The sequence below is a fragment of the Pollachius pollachius genome, assembly GCF_949987615.1.
Source record: "Pollachius pollachius genome assembly, chromosome: 10".
In the NCBI taxonomy this organism is placed as follows: domain Eukaryota; kingdom Metazoa; phylum Chordata; class Actinopteri; order Gadiformes; family Gadidae; genus Pollachius; species Pollachius pollachius.
This window is the reverse complement of record NC_136943.1, coordinates 5184912-5202291: the sequence shown is the minus strand read 5'-3', so window position 1 is coordinate 5202291 and position 17380 is coordinate 5184912. Positions and strand designations below refer to the sequence as shown.

The window sequence follows — 17380 nt, the reverse complement described above, 5'->3', positions numbered from 1 at the left end:
TAGTGACTTATTGCACAATGAGAACGATCATATAAAAGAAAATCTGATAACTATTGTACAATATAACTATTAGGAGATAACTATTGTACAATTTCACAAAATGTGTGCACGTGAAGCTGTGCGTTCCGTTTGGAACTCAGGAAACCACCAGCTGTGTGGCCCGGTCTTAAATCAATCATCAAACGTTGGCCTATTTAAATAAAGACGTGTCCAAATGTGTGATCTGTATGGCACCTGTTTGCTCGTGGATTGTAGGTTCCATTTCAGCATCACAACGGCATTAAACACTTCCATGGCCTTTTCAGCGATAACAAAGTTTAAAGAGAGCGTACTACTTCTTCTTCTTTGAGTTAGTTAGTATTTTGGCGAGAAAAAATTACGTTTTCTGTGCATTATCGCCACCGTTTGACCCGGAGTAATAATAGATCGAAAACAAAAAATCAACCAAACTATCTAGCCGTATACTCTAAATTAAATTATGCATATTCTTTATATGTTTGGCTGTAAATATATTGTCTCTATGGTGGATGGTCGACGAAATATTTATATCAAACTAATTTATTCCCCGTCATTTGTCAGTGCTCCTTTAAAACTGTCGATTATCTATATTCGGAACATTCCAAAAATATGTATTCCACTGTTTCAGTCAGGTGACGATTATCACAGCTCCCGTGTGGATGCTGCTTTAGAATAAATATAATAAAAATAAAAATACAACATAGCCTGATTGTGGCAAGAGTAAATTCCCCATGAATCTGAGCCGACCAAAGTAAGGAGTGGGCTTCCCCTGTAACGCTAGACCTATGACCACCATCTCCCTGGTTCACTCTAGATTACTGACCGCATACTGGAGAACATTGCCGTCTACATTTTATATTTATGCTGCCTCCAGAATTGAACAGAACTGACAACACATGCACACGCACTTACACAGATAGAAGGATGTTTGCGTGCGTTATTTTCTAATAAGATGTAGCCTTTACATTATTATTTAAATGATCTAATGCATGTGTTTAAAAGTCTGACCCTTTATGCGTTGACGATGAGCATGGTTTTAGCATGATAAACAACCTATCAAATCGGATATATTATTATATATTACATATCAATATGTGTTGTTATATTTTATTATTTGTTATTATGTTAGCCCTTAATGTGCTGTTGCATATAATGCCCGATCCTTGAAGTTAAGATGGGACGAAATACATGAACGGCGGGCGCTCTCCATGGTGCTGGAGCGGCCCGCATTCAGTCCGTCGTGTCCTATTACATTTTGTGATTATGAATTATGAGTAGCATTATAAGGCATGGATCACCGGATGCTCCACACCGTCTGACACCCGGTGTCACGTGTTTAGCCCATGCATATCGCTCCAATAACGCATTGGCAGTATAATGTCATGTCATACCAAAGAACACCGCTTAGTGTCCCTGTTTACTATGCTAGAACTGGGAGCTTAATTTATTACTCCATCTTTGTGTCTCCACCCACTCTAGTCGAGACTCTTTTACTAAACTTGACTCCGAAGCAACATTGAAATAGTTTTCTGTTTTGGTGGTCTGCCTAAACTCGTCATATATAGGCCTATTCAGATATTTTTGTATTTATTTGTGACGGGATTTCTCAACAATGCGGAACAACGTATTTATATCAATGTTATTGAGTTGCGGTCTGATTCTACCGACATTGCATTCTGCTACGGGTGAATTGAGCTATTCTTTTCCCGAGGAAATGAAAAAGGGATCTGTTATTGGAAATATTGCTCAAGACCTCGGCCTGGATAGAGGCAGATTGGCTGCTCGAAAGGCACATTTTGACACTGAGGAGAACAAAATGCAATGCTTTGACATTAACGTGAACAATGGGGATTTGTCCGTTGCGCACAGGATTGATAGAGAATCACTTTGCGGAAAGAAACCTTCATGCGTTCTGCAATTGGAACTTGTTTTGGAAAACCCTTTGGAACTACAACGCATTAGTCTTCATGTTCAAGATATTAATGACAACTCCCCGCAATTTCAAAAGGACGTAAGGAAAATGGAAATACATGAATCTACTCACAAAGGAGCTCACTTTTCATTAGACGAAGCGCACGATGCTGACATCGGTGAGAATGCCATTAAGAGCTACTCTTTACAAAGCAATGACCATTTTGTGTTGAATATTGAAACACAACAAGGCGGACGAAAGCATTGCGAGTTAGTGCTTGAAAAGGAATTAGACCGTGAAGCCGAACAAGAGATGCATCTGCTTCTGATGGTGGTGGATGGCGGTTCTCCTCAGAGATCAGCCACCGTAAGCATTATCATCGCTGTGCTAGATGCAAATGATAACGCCCCGGTGTTCAGTCAGGCCGTCTACAAAGCCATTCTACCAGAGAATTCTCCTCTTGACACTATAGTCATAACGGTGAGTGCTTCTGATGCCGACGAAGGAGTTAACGGTGAAGTAATGTATGAACTGAATCACGTCTCAGAAAACAGTAACGTATTTTCCCTTAACCAAAAATCTGGTGAAGTGCGAGTCATTTCACCAATCGACTATGAACAAGAGTCCAACTATGAAATTCGAATCAGTGCAAAAGATGGCTTTGGCCTAGCTTCATTCTGCACGTTGATCATTGAAATAGCGGATGTGAATGACAACACCCCTGTCGTCGCTCTAAAATCCCTGGTCAACCCCATAGAAGAGAATGTCCTCCCTGGTACGGAGGTAGGTATCATTACCGTTCAGGATAGAGACTCTGGTATTAATCGACAGGTGAAGCTTTCCATTCAGCCACACGCTCCTTTCAAGCTTGTTCCTTCCATCAAAAACTACTATTCAATAGTGACTACCGGCGAACTGGACCGGGAAACGATGGCCGACTATGACATCACAATCACGGCAACAGACGAGGGGTCTCCGCCTCTGTCTTCTTCAAAAGCAATCCAACTCTCCGTCGCTGACGTCAACGACAACCCGCCTGTGTTTGAGGGAAAGTCCTACAGCGTGTATGTGGCGGAAAATAACCAACAGGGTTCCACTTTATGCTCGGTCACAGCCAGAGATCCAGACTGGAGACAAAACGGCAAGGTCCTGTATTCCCTCTTACCAAGTGATGTGAATGGTTACCCGGTGTCTTCCTTTCTATCCCTCAGTGGAGACACAGGGAGAATTCACACCGTTAGGTCATTCGACTACGAACAGTTTAGGAGCTTTAAAGTCTATGTAATGGCACGAGACAACGGATCTCCTCCGCTCAGCAGCAACGTGACTGTGAGTGTCTTCATAACGGATGTAAACGACAACACTCCTCAGATACTTTACCCCGCCCAAGAGGGAAACTCCTTCATGAATGAACTGGTACCCAAATCAACACACGCAGGTGCCTTGGTCTCCAAGGTGCTAGCCGTTGATGGGGACTCTGGACAGAACGCCTGGCTGTCCTATCAGATCATTAAATCCACTGATCCTGGACTTTTTACTATCGGTCTGCACAGTGGGGAGATCAGGACCAAGCGAGACATTTCTGATTCTGATAACACGAAACAAAATATTGTGATCATGGTTAAAGACAACGGACAGCCCTCCCTCTCGACCACCTGTTCCGTGTCCTTACTGATTTCGGACAACTTGGCCGATGTCCCAGAGCTGAAAAACATGCAGTCCTTCGACGACAACAGCTCCAAACTGACTTCTTATCTCATTATCGCCTTGGTGTCGGTGTCCACCTTCTTCATCGCCTTCATCGTCATCGTCCTTGGCGTGAGGTTTTGCCGCAGACGAAAGCCAGGGCCGCTTTTTGACCGAGCAGTGGCCATACCCAGCATCTACTTACCCCCCAACTACGCCGAGGTGGACACCAGCGGGACGCTACGCAGCACCTACAACTACGACACCTACCTGACCACGGGGTCGAGAACCAGTGACTTTAGGTTTGTGAGTTCTTACACGGACAACACGCTGCCGGCTGGCCCGACCCTGGTCATGACTCCAGAGGATTTTGAGAGTCTGAGTTAAAACCAAACTTACCCTGGGGTTTAGTGCTGAGTATTATGCAAGGAGATGTTAAGTCCTTCTGTGTGTGTATTGTTGTATGTATGCCTTGTATTATTGTTCATGACGGCCTCGTTCATATGAAATGTACGCGCTATGGGATCTTGCTACCCCAAATGTGAAACAAAGATGTTGATTGTAAATGCAGATTCATCTATTCATATAATATTCATGATACATTTTTTTCTTATTACTATTAATATTAGAGTTATTTGAGTATATTTTAGGGTTATATTATATTGATACTGTTAGAGGTAGTTCTACTGTTTTTATTTTTTATTTGTTTTATTATGATCACAGTTTCAAGTTTCAACATGTATTACTAAATTGTGTTAGCGTGTTCTTGTTTTCTGAACCATAATTGTGTTAAATTTCAATGAAAGCATGTTGACTGTAGTTGTTTATCTTTCTCAGCTTATCGTTTCTCAATCTTCTGGCTTTTAGGTGATCATTGTAGTTTGACAGGTTATGCAATAAAATCGTTGAGAAGAAAGTTACATTGTGAAATGTGTTCAATGCGTTGCCATGCCAATGATTGTTGCTGAAACAAACACAGAATCTGTCTGTAGCACTGCATATATTTACATGTAACTAGGGCTAGATTCTAGGTTTTTTTTAGGAGCAGTATGTGACTGAATGAATTATGACACACCAAGACTGATAAGTAACCTTGAACTGTGGTTCATTTATGTAGAAACAAAATGGTGAATCCATACATCAGAGATATTACAATTACACATTTCGGCATATAAACCATATAAACCAAAAAAAGGAATAAATCTAATATGTAAAAAAAATAAACTACACCAGCATTATGGTGGACAGGAGGGTGGTCTTGCAGCATGAAATTCTACGGCTCGAAGATGTCTTTTACAGGTAGCTCGCCATCTTGTTCTTTTCTCGGTTCCACCACACGATCTCCACCTCATAAGAAAAACCCGGCCGAGTCCTCCAACGAATAACAAGAGTCCCGTGAAACAATCCAAAAAAACAAAACGAAAAGTGAGGCCCAATGCTCCCCAAAACCTTGCTTTGTTTCCTCTTTTCTCTATCCTCTTTTGACTCTTTATTCTATTCTCTTCATTCTATTCTCCTTCTACTTCGCTTTCCGTCTGTGTCGCTAGTTTTTACCCGCAGAAAAACTGCCTCGTACTCGTTCCTCTCTCTCTTCCACTCGCTCGCCCAATCACTCGCAAGTGATGCTACTTCGCTCTGATTGGTTGACTACGGCTGCACTTGCAAAAAGGGGTATTACACTAAATATATATATACATATATACATCATATCATATATCACTATATTATTATAATACTATAATATTATAATATATATATTATTTATAAGTATATTATCAACTTTCCATTTCTTTAGGTCAGTTAACCTGGGTTACATGTCCATTAGGCTTATTCGTTTTTAACCATGAAACGGCTCAATTGAATCAAAATGAAAATATATAAGGATTGGGTGATCATTAAGCTATGCCATGTTTCATTTTATTTAAGACTATTCGGTATTTGATTTCAATTTCAATTCTTATTTTAATTGCAATCAATGTTTAAAGTATCAATTTTACTAATTATGTTTCATAATTATGTGTCATTTTGCGAGATGGCCCAAATATTCCTGATGCATGTTTCAAGAAGGTGTAAAGACAACACATATTCTCATCGTGTTGCTGTATACCAGTATAGGACGAGTGGAACGCACCCATTAGGATCATACCACCTTGGCGTTTCTCTTTGCATCCTGTCTTTCATGGGAATTCCTTTAGGCTACATAAGGTTCATTGTTTGTTTAGCACCGAGGAAACCAAGAGTTGGATTACCGTGATATTGAATCATATTCAAGGAATATAAGTGCTAAAGGTATCGACGTTTTGAGGATGGGGGACAAAGGATTCTTGTCCCATGGAATTCTTTATCGCTTGGCTTTTTTGGTTCAAACGATGAGCATTGTGTATGGAGATTTTAGTTTTTCTACTCCGGAGGAGATTAAACACGGATATGTGATCGGAAATATAGCCAAGGATATTGGCCTTGATATCAGCATACTATCATATCGAAAGGCCCGAGTGGATTGGAATGGAAATCGCAAAAAATATGTTGAGATTGATCCGACTACTGCGAATTTAATCACATCGCAGAGAATAGATCGAGAAAGTCTTTGTGGGAAGAAAGCTTCTTGCATCCTAAAGATGGACCTCGTTTTGGAAAATCCTTTAGAGCTTCAGCATGTAACGATACAGATTATGGATGTAAATGATAACACACCACAATTTAAATCGGATACGATCGAATTAGACATACGGGAGTCCGCAGAGAAAGGGACGCGTTTCTCTATCGAAGAGGCCCGGGACGCAGATATTGGTCAGAACTCAGTTCAAAGGTACAATCTACAGAAGAATGAGCATTTTTCTCTAGCTGTTGATAACAACCAGGTCGATCTTGTGCTTGAGGGAAGACTTGACAGAGAGAAACAGAAAGAAATGAGCATTATTCTCACTGCTTTAGATGGGGGTTCTCCTCAGAGATCAGGTACAGTAGTTATACACGTCACTGTGTTGGACGCTAACGATAACGCCCCGGTGTTTAGTCAGGCTGTTTATAGAACCAATCTGCTTGAAAACTCTCCTTTAGATATCGTAGTAATCACAGTGAGTGCCACTGATGCAGATGAAGGAATAAACGGACAACTAACGTATGATTTTGGGAATGTTTTGGAGGAAGATGAAAAAATATTTTCAATAAATCATAAAACAGGCGAAATAAGACTAATTGGCGAACCTGATTTTGAAGAAGTAAATTCTTTCGAATTAGGAATAAAAGCAAAAGATGGATTAGGGCTCACGTCATACTCCAAAGTTATTGTAGATATTATTGATTTGAATGACAACAGTCCAATGATACTTATTAAGTCTCTCACTAACCCAATACCTGAGAATATTCCAGATGGCACAGAGGTGGGAATTGTTAATGTTCAAGATAGGGACTCTGAGAAGAACGGGCAGGTCCAGTGCTCCATTCCACAGGACGTACCGTTTAAATTGATCCCCTCCATCAAAAACTATTTTTCACTCGTGACAGCGGGCCACCTGGACCGTGAAATAGTAAGGGATTACAACGTAACCATCACAGCGACTGATGGGGGCTCTCCACCTCGATCTACCTCTAAATTGGTTCTGCTATCTGTGGCAGACATCAATGACAACCCTCCTGCATTCCAGGAACAGTCGTACACAGCCATCATGACTGAAAATAACAAACCCGGCTCAAGTTTGTCATCCGTCGAGGCCCGAGACCCAGACTGGAGACAAAACGGCACCGTTACCTATTCTATTCTACCTGGCAATGTCAACGGTGCCCCGGTGTCTTCCTATTTTTCCGTTAGCGGAGACACCGGCGTCATCCACGCTGTGAGGTCGTTTGATTATGAACAGTTTAGGAGCTTTAAAGTCTATGTTATGGCACGAGACAACGGTTCTCCTCCGCTAAGCAGCAACGTGACTGTGAGTGTTTCCATAACGGATGTAAATGACAACACTCCTCAGATACTTTACCCCGCCCCAGAGGGAAACTCTTTCATGACTGAACTGGTACCCAAAGCTGCACAAGGAGGTTCTCTGGTTTCCAAGGTGATAGCAGTTGATGGGGACTCTGGACAGAACGCCTGGCTGTCCTATCATATCATTAAGTCCACTGATCCGGGACTATTTGTTATCGGTCTGCACAGTGGTGAAATCAGAACAAAGCGAGACATTACAGAATCTGACAACACAAAACAGAATCTCGTTATCGCAGTGAAAGATAACGGCCAGCCAACTTTATCAGCCACCTGTGCGGTGCATTTACTATTTTCCGATAATTTAGCGGACGTCTCAGAATTGAAAGAGACATATTCTGAGGTCAACGGCTCCAAACTGACGTCCTATCTGATCATCGCCCTGGTGTCTGTCTCCACCTTCTTCATCACCTTCATCGTGGTGGTGCTGGGCGTGAGGTTCTGTCGGAGGAGGAAGCCCCGCCTGTTGTTTGATGGAGCGGTCACCATCCCCGGAGCCTATCTGTCGCCACACTGCGCGGAGCTGGACGGCACGGGAACCGTAAGGAGCATGTGCAACTACGACACCTACCTGACGACGGGATCCAGAACCAGCGACTTCAAGTTCGCCCATTCTTATAACGACTGCACCCTCCCCGCTGACCACACTTTGAAAAAAGTGTCTGCAGATTTTACCGAGGCGTTTCAAGACAACGAGGAGATCTGTGAGGTAGGACTCCTTCATATTTGACGAACTGAGTATTGGAATGTTCGTCCTTGTTTATTTTGCTCTATTGATTCAGGATACACCTGTGGCGTTGATCAGGAGCTCCAGGTGATTTGAATGCACACAGATCAGTTTTGTTGCTGAGCTTAATTTTGGATTGGACTCATGTTGGCCGTGGATTTATTGAATTGTTTTATTTGGTTTCAACATATTTTAAGTACATTTGAAGTACATTTGGTTTATTACAGATCGATCTCCAACAGCTTCCCTACATATGAGTTCATAATGGTATTAGCTACTTTGGTAGGTATTAGTTTTAGTTCAGCATTCGTTTAATCATGTATTCCTGTCTTGAGGGTACATTTTACAATAACACGTTGATTAAATTGTATGGCTCATGAACCAAATGGAAAACGAGATTTCTGAAATATAATATTATTCTGAACATGGCAGTCAGGCACTTAATATGTTAAAGTAAAATACATGTTGGTGATTTAGAAATGGAAAAGGGGCCTATGTTTTTTTTAATAGGCACAGCCTAATTTCATACTAGTGCATACAGGGTACTGAATATGTGTAAACAACAACAAAGTAGTATATCCAATTTCCCACTGGCCAAGTAGGTTTCGTCATTGTATGCCACATTAATGAAGCGTTCTAACTTGTCAAGCCGATTAGTGTTTAGGCCTATTGTTTTAGTGCAATGTCTATTCAATGCTCCTCATGTCGCTGTCCACCAACGTAGAAAGAGATGAGGGAAAAACGAGTGCTTTTTCTCTCCACCCACACAGACTAACAAAGACAGGCCAAGAGACTGCAGTAAACGCCGTGCATTTATGCCGCGTTATGTATATTTGCTTGTTCGCTTATTGTTTTATACAGTTTAGGTAGGTAGCTTTGTCGTTCCGTTTTCATGATGGGATATAAAGGAGGATTATTGGTGGGCTTTGTCCTAAATTTTGCTTTCATTTTCCCAACAATATATTTTGCGCACGGGGATATAAGCTACACGATCACAGAGGAAATGAAACGAGGAATGGTTATTGGGAATATTGGAAAAGACCTTGGTTTGGACGTGAACGAATTGACCGCTCGGAAGGCTCGGATCGACACGAAAGGAACCAGCAAGCCATACTGCGAGATAACCGTGAATAAAGGGGAGTTGATCATAGCCGAACGGATAGACAGGGAGGCGCTTTGTGGAAAGAAACCCTCGTGTGTTTTAAAAATGGAGCTTGTATTGGAGGTGCCGTTGGAACTGCATCGCGTCAGTCTTCATGTCCAAGATATAAATGACAATCCCCCGCTGTTCCAAAACGACATCATTAAAATGGAAATACGTGAATCGACAGCCAAAGGGGCTCGTTTTTCTTTGGACGGAGCACACGATGCGGATATAGGAGACAATGCTGTGCAGGGATACGTTTTACAAACAAATGAGCATTTTATTTTAAACTTTGAAACCAAGTCTGGCGCACGAAAGCACTGCGAACTAATCTTAGAGAAAGAGTTAGATCGGGAAAACCACCAACACATTGATTTGCTTCTCACGGCGGTGGATGGTGGCTCCCCCCAGAGATCAGGTACTGTAGCCATCCACGTCACGGTGCTGGATGCTAATGACAACACCCCGGTGTTTAGTCAGGCCGCGTATAAAGCCAGTATTCCAGAAAACGCTCCTTTAGACACTATAGTAGTTGTAGTTCGTGCTTCTGATGCAGATGAAGGGGTTAATGGTGAGGTGACATACGGCCTCGATCACATCTCAGATAGCGGTAATGTGTTTTCTCTAGATTCAAAAAGCGGCGAGGTGAGAGTTATTGGGTCTATAGATTATGAAGAAGAGTCATCATATGAAATTCAAATCAGCGCAAAAGATGGCCTTGGATTAGCCTCGTACTCCACGTTGATGATCGATGTGACTGACGTCAACGACAACGCGCCTGAGATCTATCTGAAATCTCTGACCAACCCAATAGCAGAGGACGTCCTCCCCGGTACCGAGGTGGGAATAATTAACGTCCACGATGAAGACTCAGACAGTAACCGACAAGTGCGCTGTTCGATTGAGCAAAGCGTACCCTTCAAACTGGTACCATCCATTAAAAACTATTATTCTCTCGTAACTACTGACAAACTGGACCGGGAGCTGGTCACCAACTACACTGTTACAGTCCTCGCCACGGACGAGGGCTCGCCCCCAATGACGTCCACCAAGACTTTTCACCTTTCTGTAGCGGACGTTAACGACAACCCGCCGGTGTTCGCTGAGCAAGCATACAAGGCCTACGTTTCAGAAAATAACAAACGTGGCTCTACCCTATGTTCGGTGACAGCTCAAGACCCAGACTGGAGACAAAACGGAACTGTCTTTTTTTCTCTTTTACCTGGTGCAATCAACGGTGCCCCGGTTTCTTCGTTTTTGTCCATTATCGGAGACACCGGCGTAATACAAGTTGTTAAATCGTTTGATTATGAACAGTTCAGGAGCTTTACGTTCGGTGTGAATGTCAGGGACAACGGATCCCCTCCGCTCAGTAGCAACGTGACTGTCAGCGTTTTTATCACGGATCTAAATGACAACACTCCTCAGATCCTGTATCCCGCCTCAGAGGGGAACTCTTTCATGACTGAACTGGTTCCCAAATCTTCACACGGAGGTGCCTTGGTTTCCAAGGTGATAGCGGTTGATGGGGACTCTGGACAGAACGCCTGGCTGTCCTATCAGATCATTAAATCCACTGTTCCGGGACTTTTCAAAATCGATCTGCACAGTGGGGAGATCAGGACCCAGCGAGACATTTCCGAGACTGATAACATGAAACACAATCTTATTGTGGCAGTGAAAGATAACGGACAGCCCAGCCATTCGGTCACGTGTACCATCTATCTACTGATTTCTGATAATCTCTCTGAGGTTCCGGAGCTAAAAGACTTGTCCTATGACGACAACAATTCCCAACTGACATTCTATCTGATAATCGCTCTGGTGCTGGTCTCCATGCTTTTGCTGACTTTCATTATAATTATCCTGGGTGTCCGTTTCTGTCACAAGACGAAGCCACGGATGATTTTTGACGGCGCAGTTGCAATTCCCGGCGCATATCTCCCGAGTTACGCAGAGGGTGACGGAACAGAGACAATGCGGAGCGCCTACAACTATGACGGTTATCTAACTACAGGGTCTCGAACCAGTGATTTTAAATTCGTCACATCCTACAACGACGCCACGCTGCCTGCCGACCTGACAATGAGGAAATCTGATTTTGGGGATATGTTTGGAGATTCAGAAGGGTCACCAGAGGTAGGACAACCACCCAAACATTTTTCATGTAGCCTATAATGAGTGTGGATATTCTGAAGGAAAACAATTGTGTACGCTTACGGTGTGCTGCAAAGTATAGTGTTGATGATATTTTATTACACTCCCGGAATGTGTAGGGACATGGTCGATGCATTACTTTTATACTTTTTTTTTGTTTTGTATATAGGCATATTGTCCACATTAATTGTGGCGCAATTCATAATTGGTTGAAGTGGCATACGATATTGGGCTGGGATTTTTAATCTGGGGTACTACAAATCAGAGATGTGGACTCGAGTCACATGACTTGGACTCGAGTCAGACTCGAGTGATGATTTTGATGACTTCAAACTCGAATTGACAAAATTACGCATGATTTGCGACTCGACTTAGACTTGACTGCTATTGATTTGAGACTTGACTCGGACTTTGCCTCTTTGACTTGTAATGACTCGACATGTCCTGAGTCAAAAACATTTATTGTTTTAGATATCTAACCTATAGTTCCCGCCTAGAGGGCTAGACACCCAAGACGCATTCACTTCCGAAAGGTGAAAAAAAACAGCGAGCGAAGACAAATCTACACTTCAATGATATCAAAACGAAATGTCGATATCGTTTATACTTTATTCAGAATAACAGTTTTAGTTTCATATCAGCTGCGTTTTGAGTTGGTCCCATTGAAGCCGTATGGCCAGCCTCTGACACTTAAGACATCGTAACTAAATCATTGTTCAACCATTCGTTCAAAAAATATAACAAATCTACACACTCGTATCTTCAATAATATCTAAACTGAATTTCGATATCATTTATGCTTTCTTCAGAATCACAGTTTAAGTTTCATATTGGCTTCGTTTCAGTTGGTCTCATTGATTTACGTTGACGCTGGAGGTGAGGACGTTCAGCAGTGTTGCCAGATTGAGCGTTTTTTACCGACCTCTTGGCCTACGATTTGAGGATTTCGGCGCATGCGCATATCATAACACATTTGAAGACAGAAACAATGAATATATTATAACTGTATTGATAAGAAATGACTGTACATTAGAGTGATATGTTGAAATTATGAACAATAGCCTAATAATGACATTATTAAGTAAAAATACATGGTTACTTGTTCAAGACTTGAAAAAGTTTGGGACTTGGACTTGGACTCGGCTTGGCTTTGGTGTGACTTTGACTTGGACTCGACTTGCCTTTCCCTGTCTTGACTTGGGACTCGACTCGGACTTGACTGCTAAGACTTGGGACTTGCTTGGGACTTGCCAAACAGTGACTTTGTCCAATCTCTGCTACAAATACCAAAAAACATCAGTACACGTGAACCGACATCGAGTTACTCCGGGTTTCTTAATGCCACTGTCCATGGTGCTGAGGTTTCAATACATCGTAAAACAATATCCTGTCTCTAACACAAATATATAAAACAAAACAATATCATGGAAATAACGTGGTAGGCAAATCAAATCAAGCATTTCATTTTTGTTATCAGACAATTTTAAAGCATAATTATAATTATAATAATCGTAAATATAATTATAATAATATTTTTTTATATATACAATACTACTACTACTTCTAATAATAATAAGAAGAATAGGAATAGGAATAAGATATAAGATATAGAATAACATATTATAATATTATATTTGTTACTCTTTTATTTTATATTATCTTCCTATCATTATTATTGTTATTATTTTCACTATATTTTATATTTGTACTAATAATGTTGTCAAAATGATCCTGTATGATCCTGACTATCAAAATATTTTATATAAATGTTAAATTAAATGTATAACTTGCCAAAATATTAATACTTTGGGAATATAGTTAGTTCATATATTAATCAAATCTGCAAGAACATAAATATACTCTTCGTGTCGCTGTTGACCAGCATAGGAAGAGGGCGCGTCGACTCACATCGCCCCTTGTTCTTTTTTCCTCCAAAAATAAGCTTGCGACCGGGAGTATAGACTACCTCAGTAGTCGATACACATTTCATTACGTTTTATTATTTGAAGAAAGCTCTGTTCATTGATCAAACTATCGGCGACTTGGTTGGGTAACGAAATGGAAGACAAAGGATTATCTTCGCTGTTGATGTTCTACGGCCTTGTTATCTTTATTCATACGGATATCGTTCATGGCGACCTAAGCTATTCAATTCCAGAGGAACTTAAACGTGGGTCTGTTATTGGAAACATAGCCAAGGATCTCAGCCTCGGGGTGGGGAGACTCATGTCTAGAAAGGCCCGTGTTGATGCTGAAGGTAATCGAAAAATGTACTGTGATATAAATCTAGCGACCGGGGATCTGATTGCGGCGGAGAGAATCGACAGAGATAGCCTTTGTGGGAAGAAAGCGTCTTGCGTCATAAAGGTGGATCTGGTGTTGGAAAATCCCTTGGAGCTTCAACGTGTCACTTTGCACATTCAAGACGTCAACGACAATTCGCCACAATTTAAAGCTGATTCGATTGAGATGGAAATACATGAGTTAGCAGACAAAGGCACCCGTTTCTCAATAGAGGAGGCCCATGATTCAGATACGGGCCAAAATTCGGTTCAAAAGTACGATCTCCAAAAGAATGACAATTTTGTTTTAGTGGTCGATAACAACATGGTGGAGCTCGTACTAGAGAACAAACTAGACCGAGAGAAACAACAAGAATTACATTTGCTTCTCACGGCCTTTGATGGGGGTTCTCCTCAGAGATCAGGTACTGTAGTAATACATGTCACTGTGCTAGACTCTAACGATAACGCCCCAATGTTTAGCCAGGCCTTGTATAAAACGAGTTTGCCTGAGAACTCCCCCCTGGATACAGTAGTAGTTACAGTAAGTGCTACTGATGCCGATGAGGGGATACATGGAGAAGTGAGCTTTGACTTTGGTCATGTTTCAAATGACGATGAGCAAATATTTTCAATTGATCACAAAAGTGGGGAAATAAAGCTTATTGGTGCAATTGATTACGAAGAAACAAATAATTATGAACTACGGGTTAAAGCAAAAGACGCTTTAGGCCTCACTTCTTATTGCAAAGTCACCATCGATATCAGTGATGTAAATGACAACAGTCCTAGAATATTCCTGAAATCTCTGAACAGTCCACTTCCAGAAGACGTGTCACCGGGCACAGAGATAGGGATTATAAATGTCCAGGATAGAGACTCGGAAAACAACGGCCAGGTCCGATGCTCCATTCAACAAAACGTTCCCTTTAAGCTTGTTCCCTCCATCAAAAACTACTATTCCCTGGTAACAACAAACCATCTGGACCGTGAAACCACATCTGACTACAATATCACCATCACTGCCACGGATGAAGGCTTCCCTCCTCTGACCTCCTCCCAGGGTGTCCAGTTGTCCATTGCAGACGTGAATGACAATGCACCTGTGTTTGAGAAGGATGACTACAAATCCTATGTTACTGAAAACAACAAGCAAGGTTCCACGCTCTGTTCTGTCGCTGCTCGTGACCCCGACTGGAGGCAAAACGGCACTGTGGTGTACTCCCTTCTGACGGGCCAAGTCCACGGCAGCCCGGCGTCGTCCTATCTGTCCGTTAACGGAGACACGGGGGTCATCCACGCTGTGAGATCGTTTGATTACGAACAGTTTAGGAGCTTTAAGGTCCAGGTGATGGCCAGAGACAACGGCTCTCCTCCGCTCAGCAGCAACGTGACGGTCAGTGTCTACATAACGGATGAAAATGACAACACTCCTCAGATACTTTACCCCGCTATCGATAGTAACACCTTAATGACTGAGCTGGTTCCTAGATCAGCTCAGGGAGATTCGCTCATGTCTAAAGTGATAGCTGTGGATGCAGACTCAGGTCAGAACGCCTGGCTGTCCTATCAGATCATTAAATCTACTGATCCGGGACTTTTCAAAATCGATCTGCACAGTGGGGAGATCAGGACCCAGCGAGACATTTCTGAATCGGACAGCATGAAACAGAACCTTGTGGTGGTGGTTAAGGATAACGGACAGCCAGCTCTATCAGCCACATGCACAATGCATTTGCTTATTTTTGATAACTTGGCTGAAGTACCCGAACTGAAGGATATGGCTTATGAAGATAGCAGTTCTAAATTAACATCTTATCTGATCATCGCGCTGGTATCCGTCTCCACCTTTTTCCTGACTTTCATTATTATCATTCTGGCATTGAGGTTTTGTCGGAGGAGAAAGCCCAGACTGTTATTTGATGGAGCGGTTGCTATTCCCAGCTCTTATCTCCCTCCAAACTACGCAGATGTGGACGGCACTGGAACTTTACGCAGCACATATAATTATGATGCGTATTTAACCACTGGATCTAGAACAAGTGACTTTAAATTTGCCACGTCTTACAATGAAAACACACTGCTTGCAGACCAGACCCTGAGAAAAAATCCAACAGACTTTGAAGAAGTGTTTGGAGACCTTGATGTTTCCCCTGAGGTAGGCACTCCCATTTTAAACACATTCATGTCTAACTGATATGCTGCAAAGCCTAGCCCACTCTAAATGCTCCATTATTTCACTTGGCTTATCATCAGGTCTAGTTATAATATTGGATCAGAGAAGTAATATATAATGGCCTCTAAAGTGAATGCACTAACATATATGTGGCTTTAGATGAATGCTCTTTTTATTTTAACAAGTTTGTCTGTTGGAAGTCTGTTAATGGCTCTTACTTAGTCATGTCTCTCATTTAGTATCTTGCTCAATTGTTGGAATTTGAATCCCTATTTCTAGCATTAGAAGGTTGCATAACGTATATAATAATATAATTTTACTTGCGTTAATTGTTTCATTGGAATAGCAGTTGCTTGTATGCTGAGAGTTGATTGTTCAGCAAATCAGCAATGTGTTCAGTAATGTGTAAAGTGTTTTGTATTGGATCTCTAACGGATGGATGTGTGTGTGGATTACCTTTTGCTCCTTCATCACCAGTTGGTTGTGTTGATGAGGTGACATCTAGTTTCTTCTTCATATTCACCTTATTTATTTATGAATAATTCGGTTATTTAGTTCATGAGATAACTTTGAATGAATGTGTTGTACAAAATCGGTTTTAACAATGTAGTTGTGCTCATTCTCGACTGGCTCTGTGTTGTACAGCTTGTTATAACGAACAGATACTCCTAGTGTCGCTGTTCACCGTGGTAGACCTATAAAGACGGCCTCCCTCTCCCTCTTCACACAAGAGAAGCATACCTTTTTACAAACAGCAACAAAAACGGTCAATAGATGCGACTTCTCTTCGAATATTATTTAGCAGACCCCACTGCAAATGTTAAATTGGATGAGCCTCTATACTATACCTAGAGGCTTTGTGTTACTTTGTTTCAAGATGGAATGGGAGAGATCCTTCTTTGCAGCCTTTGTCTTCTGCATCCTCGCACTGCAATCTGCCTATGGAGATATCAGCTATTCTGTCCCGGAGGAAATGAAACAAGGAACCGTTATCGGCAATATTGCACGAGATCTTGGAATGGATGTGCGTACACTTTCCACTCGAAAAGCTCGGATTGACGTTGAGAGAAACCGAAAAAGGTATTGCGAGATAAACATTTCAAAAGGCGAATTGATTGTTGCTGACAGAATTGACAGAGAATCGCTGTGTGGCAGGAAGGCTTTGTGTATTGTGAAACTGGAGCTAGTGTTGGAAAACCCACTTGAGCTACATCGTATTAGTCTGCATATACAAGATATTAATGACAATGACCCGGTGTTTAAAAAAGATCTTATCAAAATGGAAATCCAAGAATC

At 41.8% G+C, this 17380-nt stretch overlaps 3 protein-coding genes across 3 annotated transcripts; all 3 read left to right on the top strand.

Moving 5' to 3' along the window:
- Window positions 1-1624: 1624 nt before the first annotated feature.
- On the top strand, window positions 1625-4003 carry LOC307081607 (protocadherin beta-15-like; the record flags this gene model as incomplete). The annotated part of the gene is made up of 1 exon (XM_079744856.1): window positions 1625-4003. Exon 1 carries the CDS (start codon window positions 1631-1633, stop codon window positions 4001-4003), a length of 2373 nt encoding a protein of 790 aa, XP_079600982.1. The 5' UTR covers window positions 1625-1630.
- A 1982-nt stretch (window positions 4004-5985) lies between these two features.
- On the top strand, window positions 5986-8328 carry LOC307081606 (protocadherin gamma-A11-like; the record flags this gene model as incomplete). The annotated part of the gene is made up of 1 exon (XM_079744855.1): window positions 5986-8328. One exon carries the CDS (start codon window positions 5986-5988, stop codon window positions 8326-8328), a length of 2343 nt encoding a protein of 780 aa, XP_079600981.1.
- A 976-nt stretch (window positions 8329-9304) lies between these two features.
- On the top strand, window positions 9305-16105 carry LOC307081605 (protocadherin gamma-A11-like; the record flags this gene model as incomplete). Its single annotated transcript, XM_079744854.1, has 2 exons — window positions 9305-10301; window positions 14736-16105. The coding sequence occupies exons 1-2, from the start codon at window positions 9329-9331 to the stop codon at window positions 16103-16105; spliced, it is 2343 nt and encodes a 780-aa protein (XP_079600980.1). The 5' UTR covers window positions 9305-9328.
- Between the last annotated feature and the right edge of the window lie 1275 nt (window positions 16106-17380).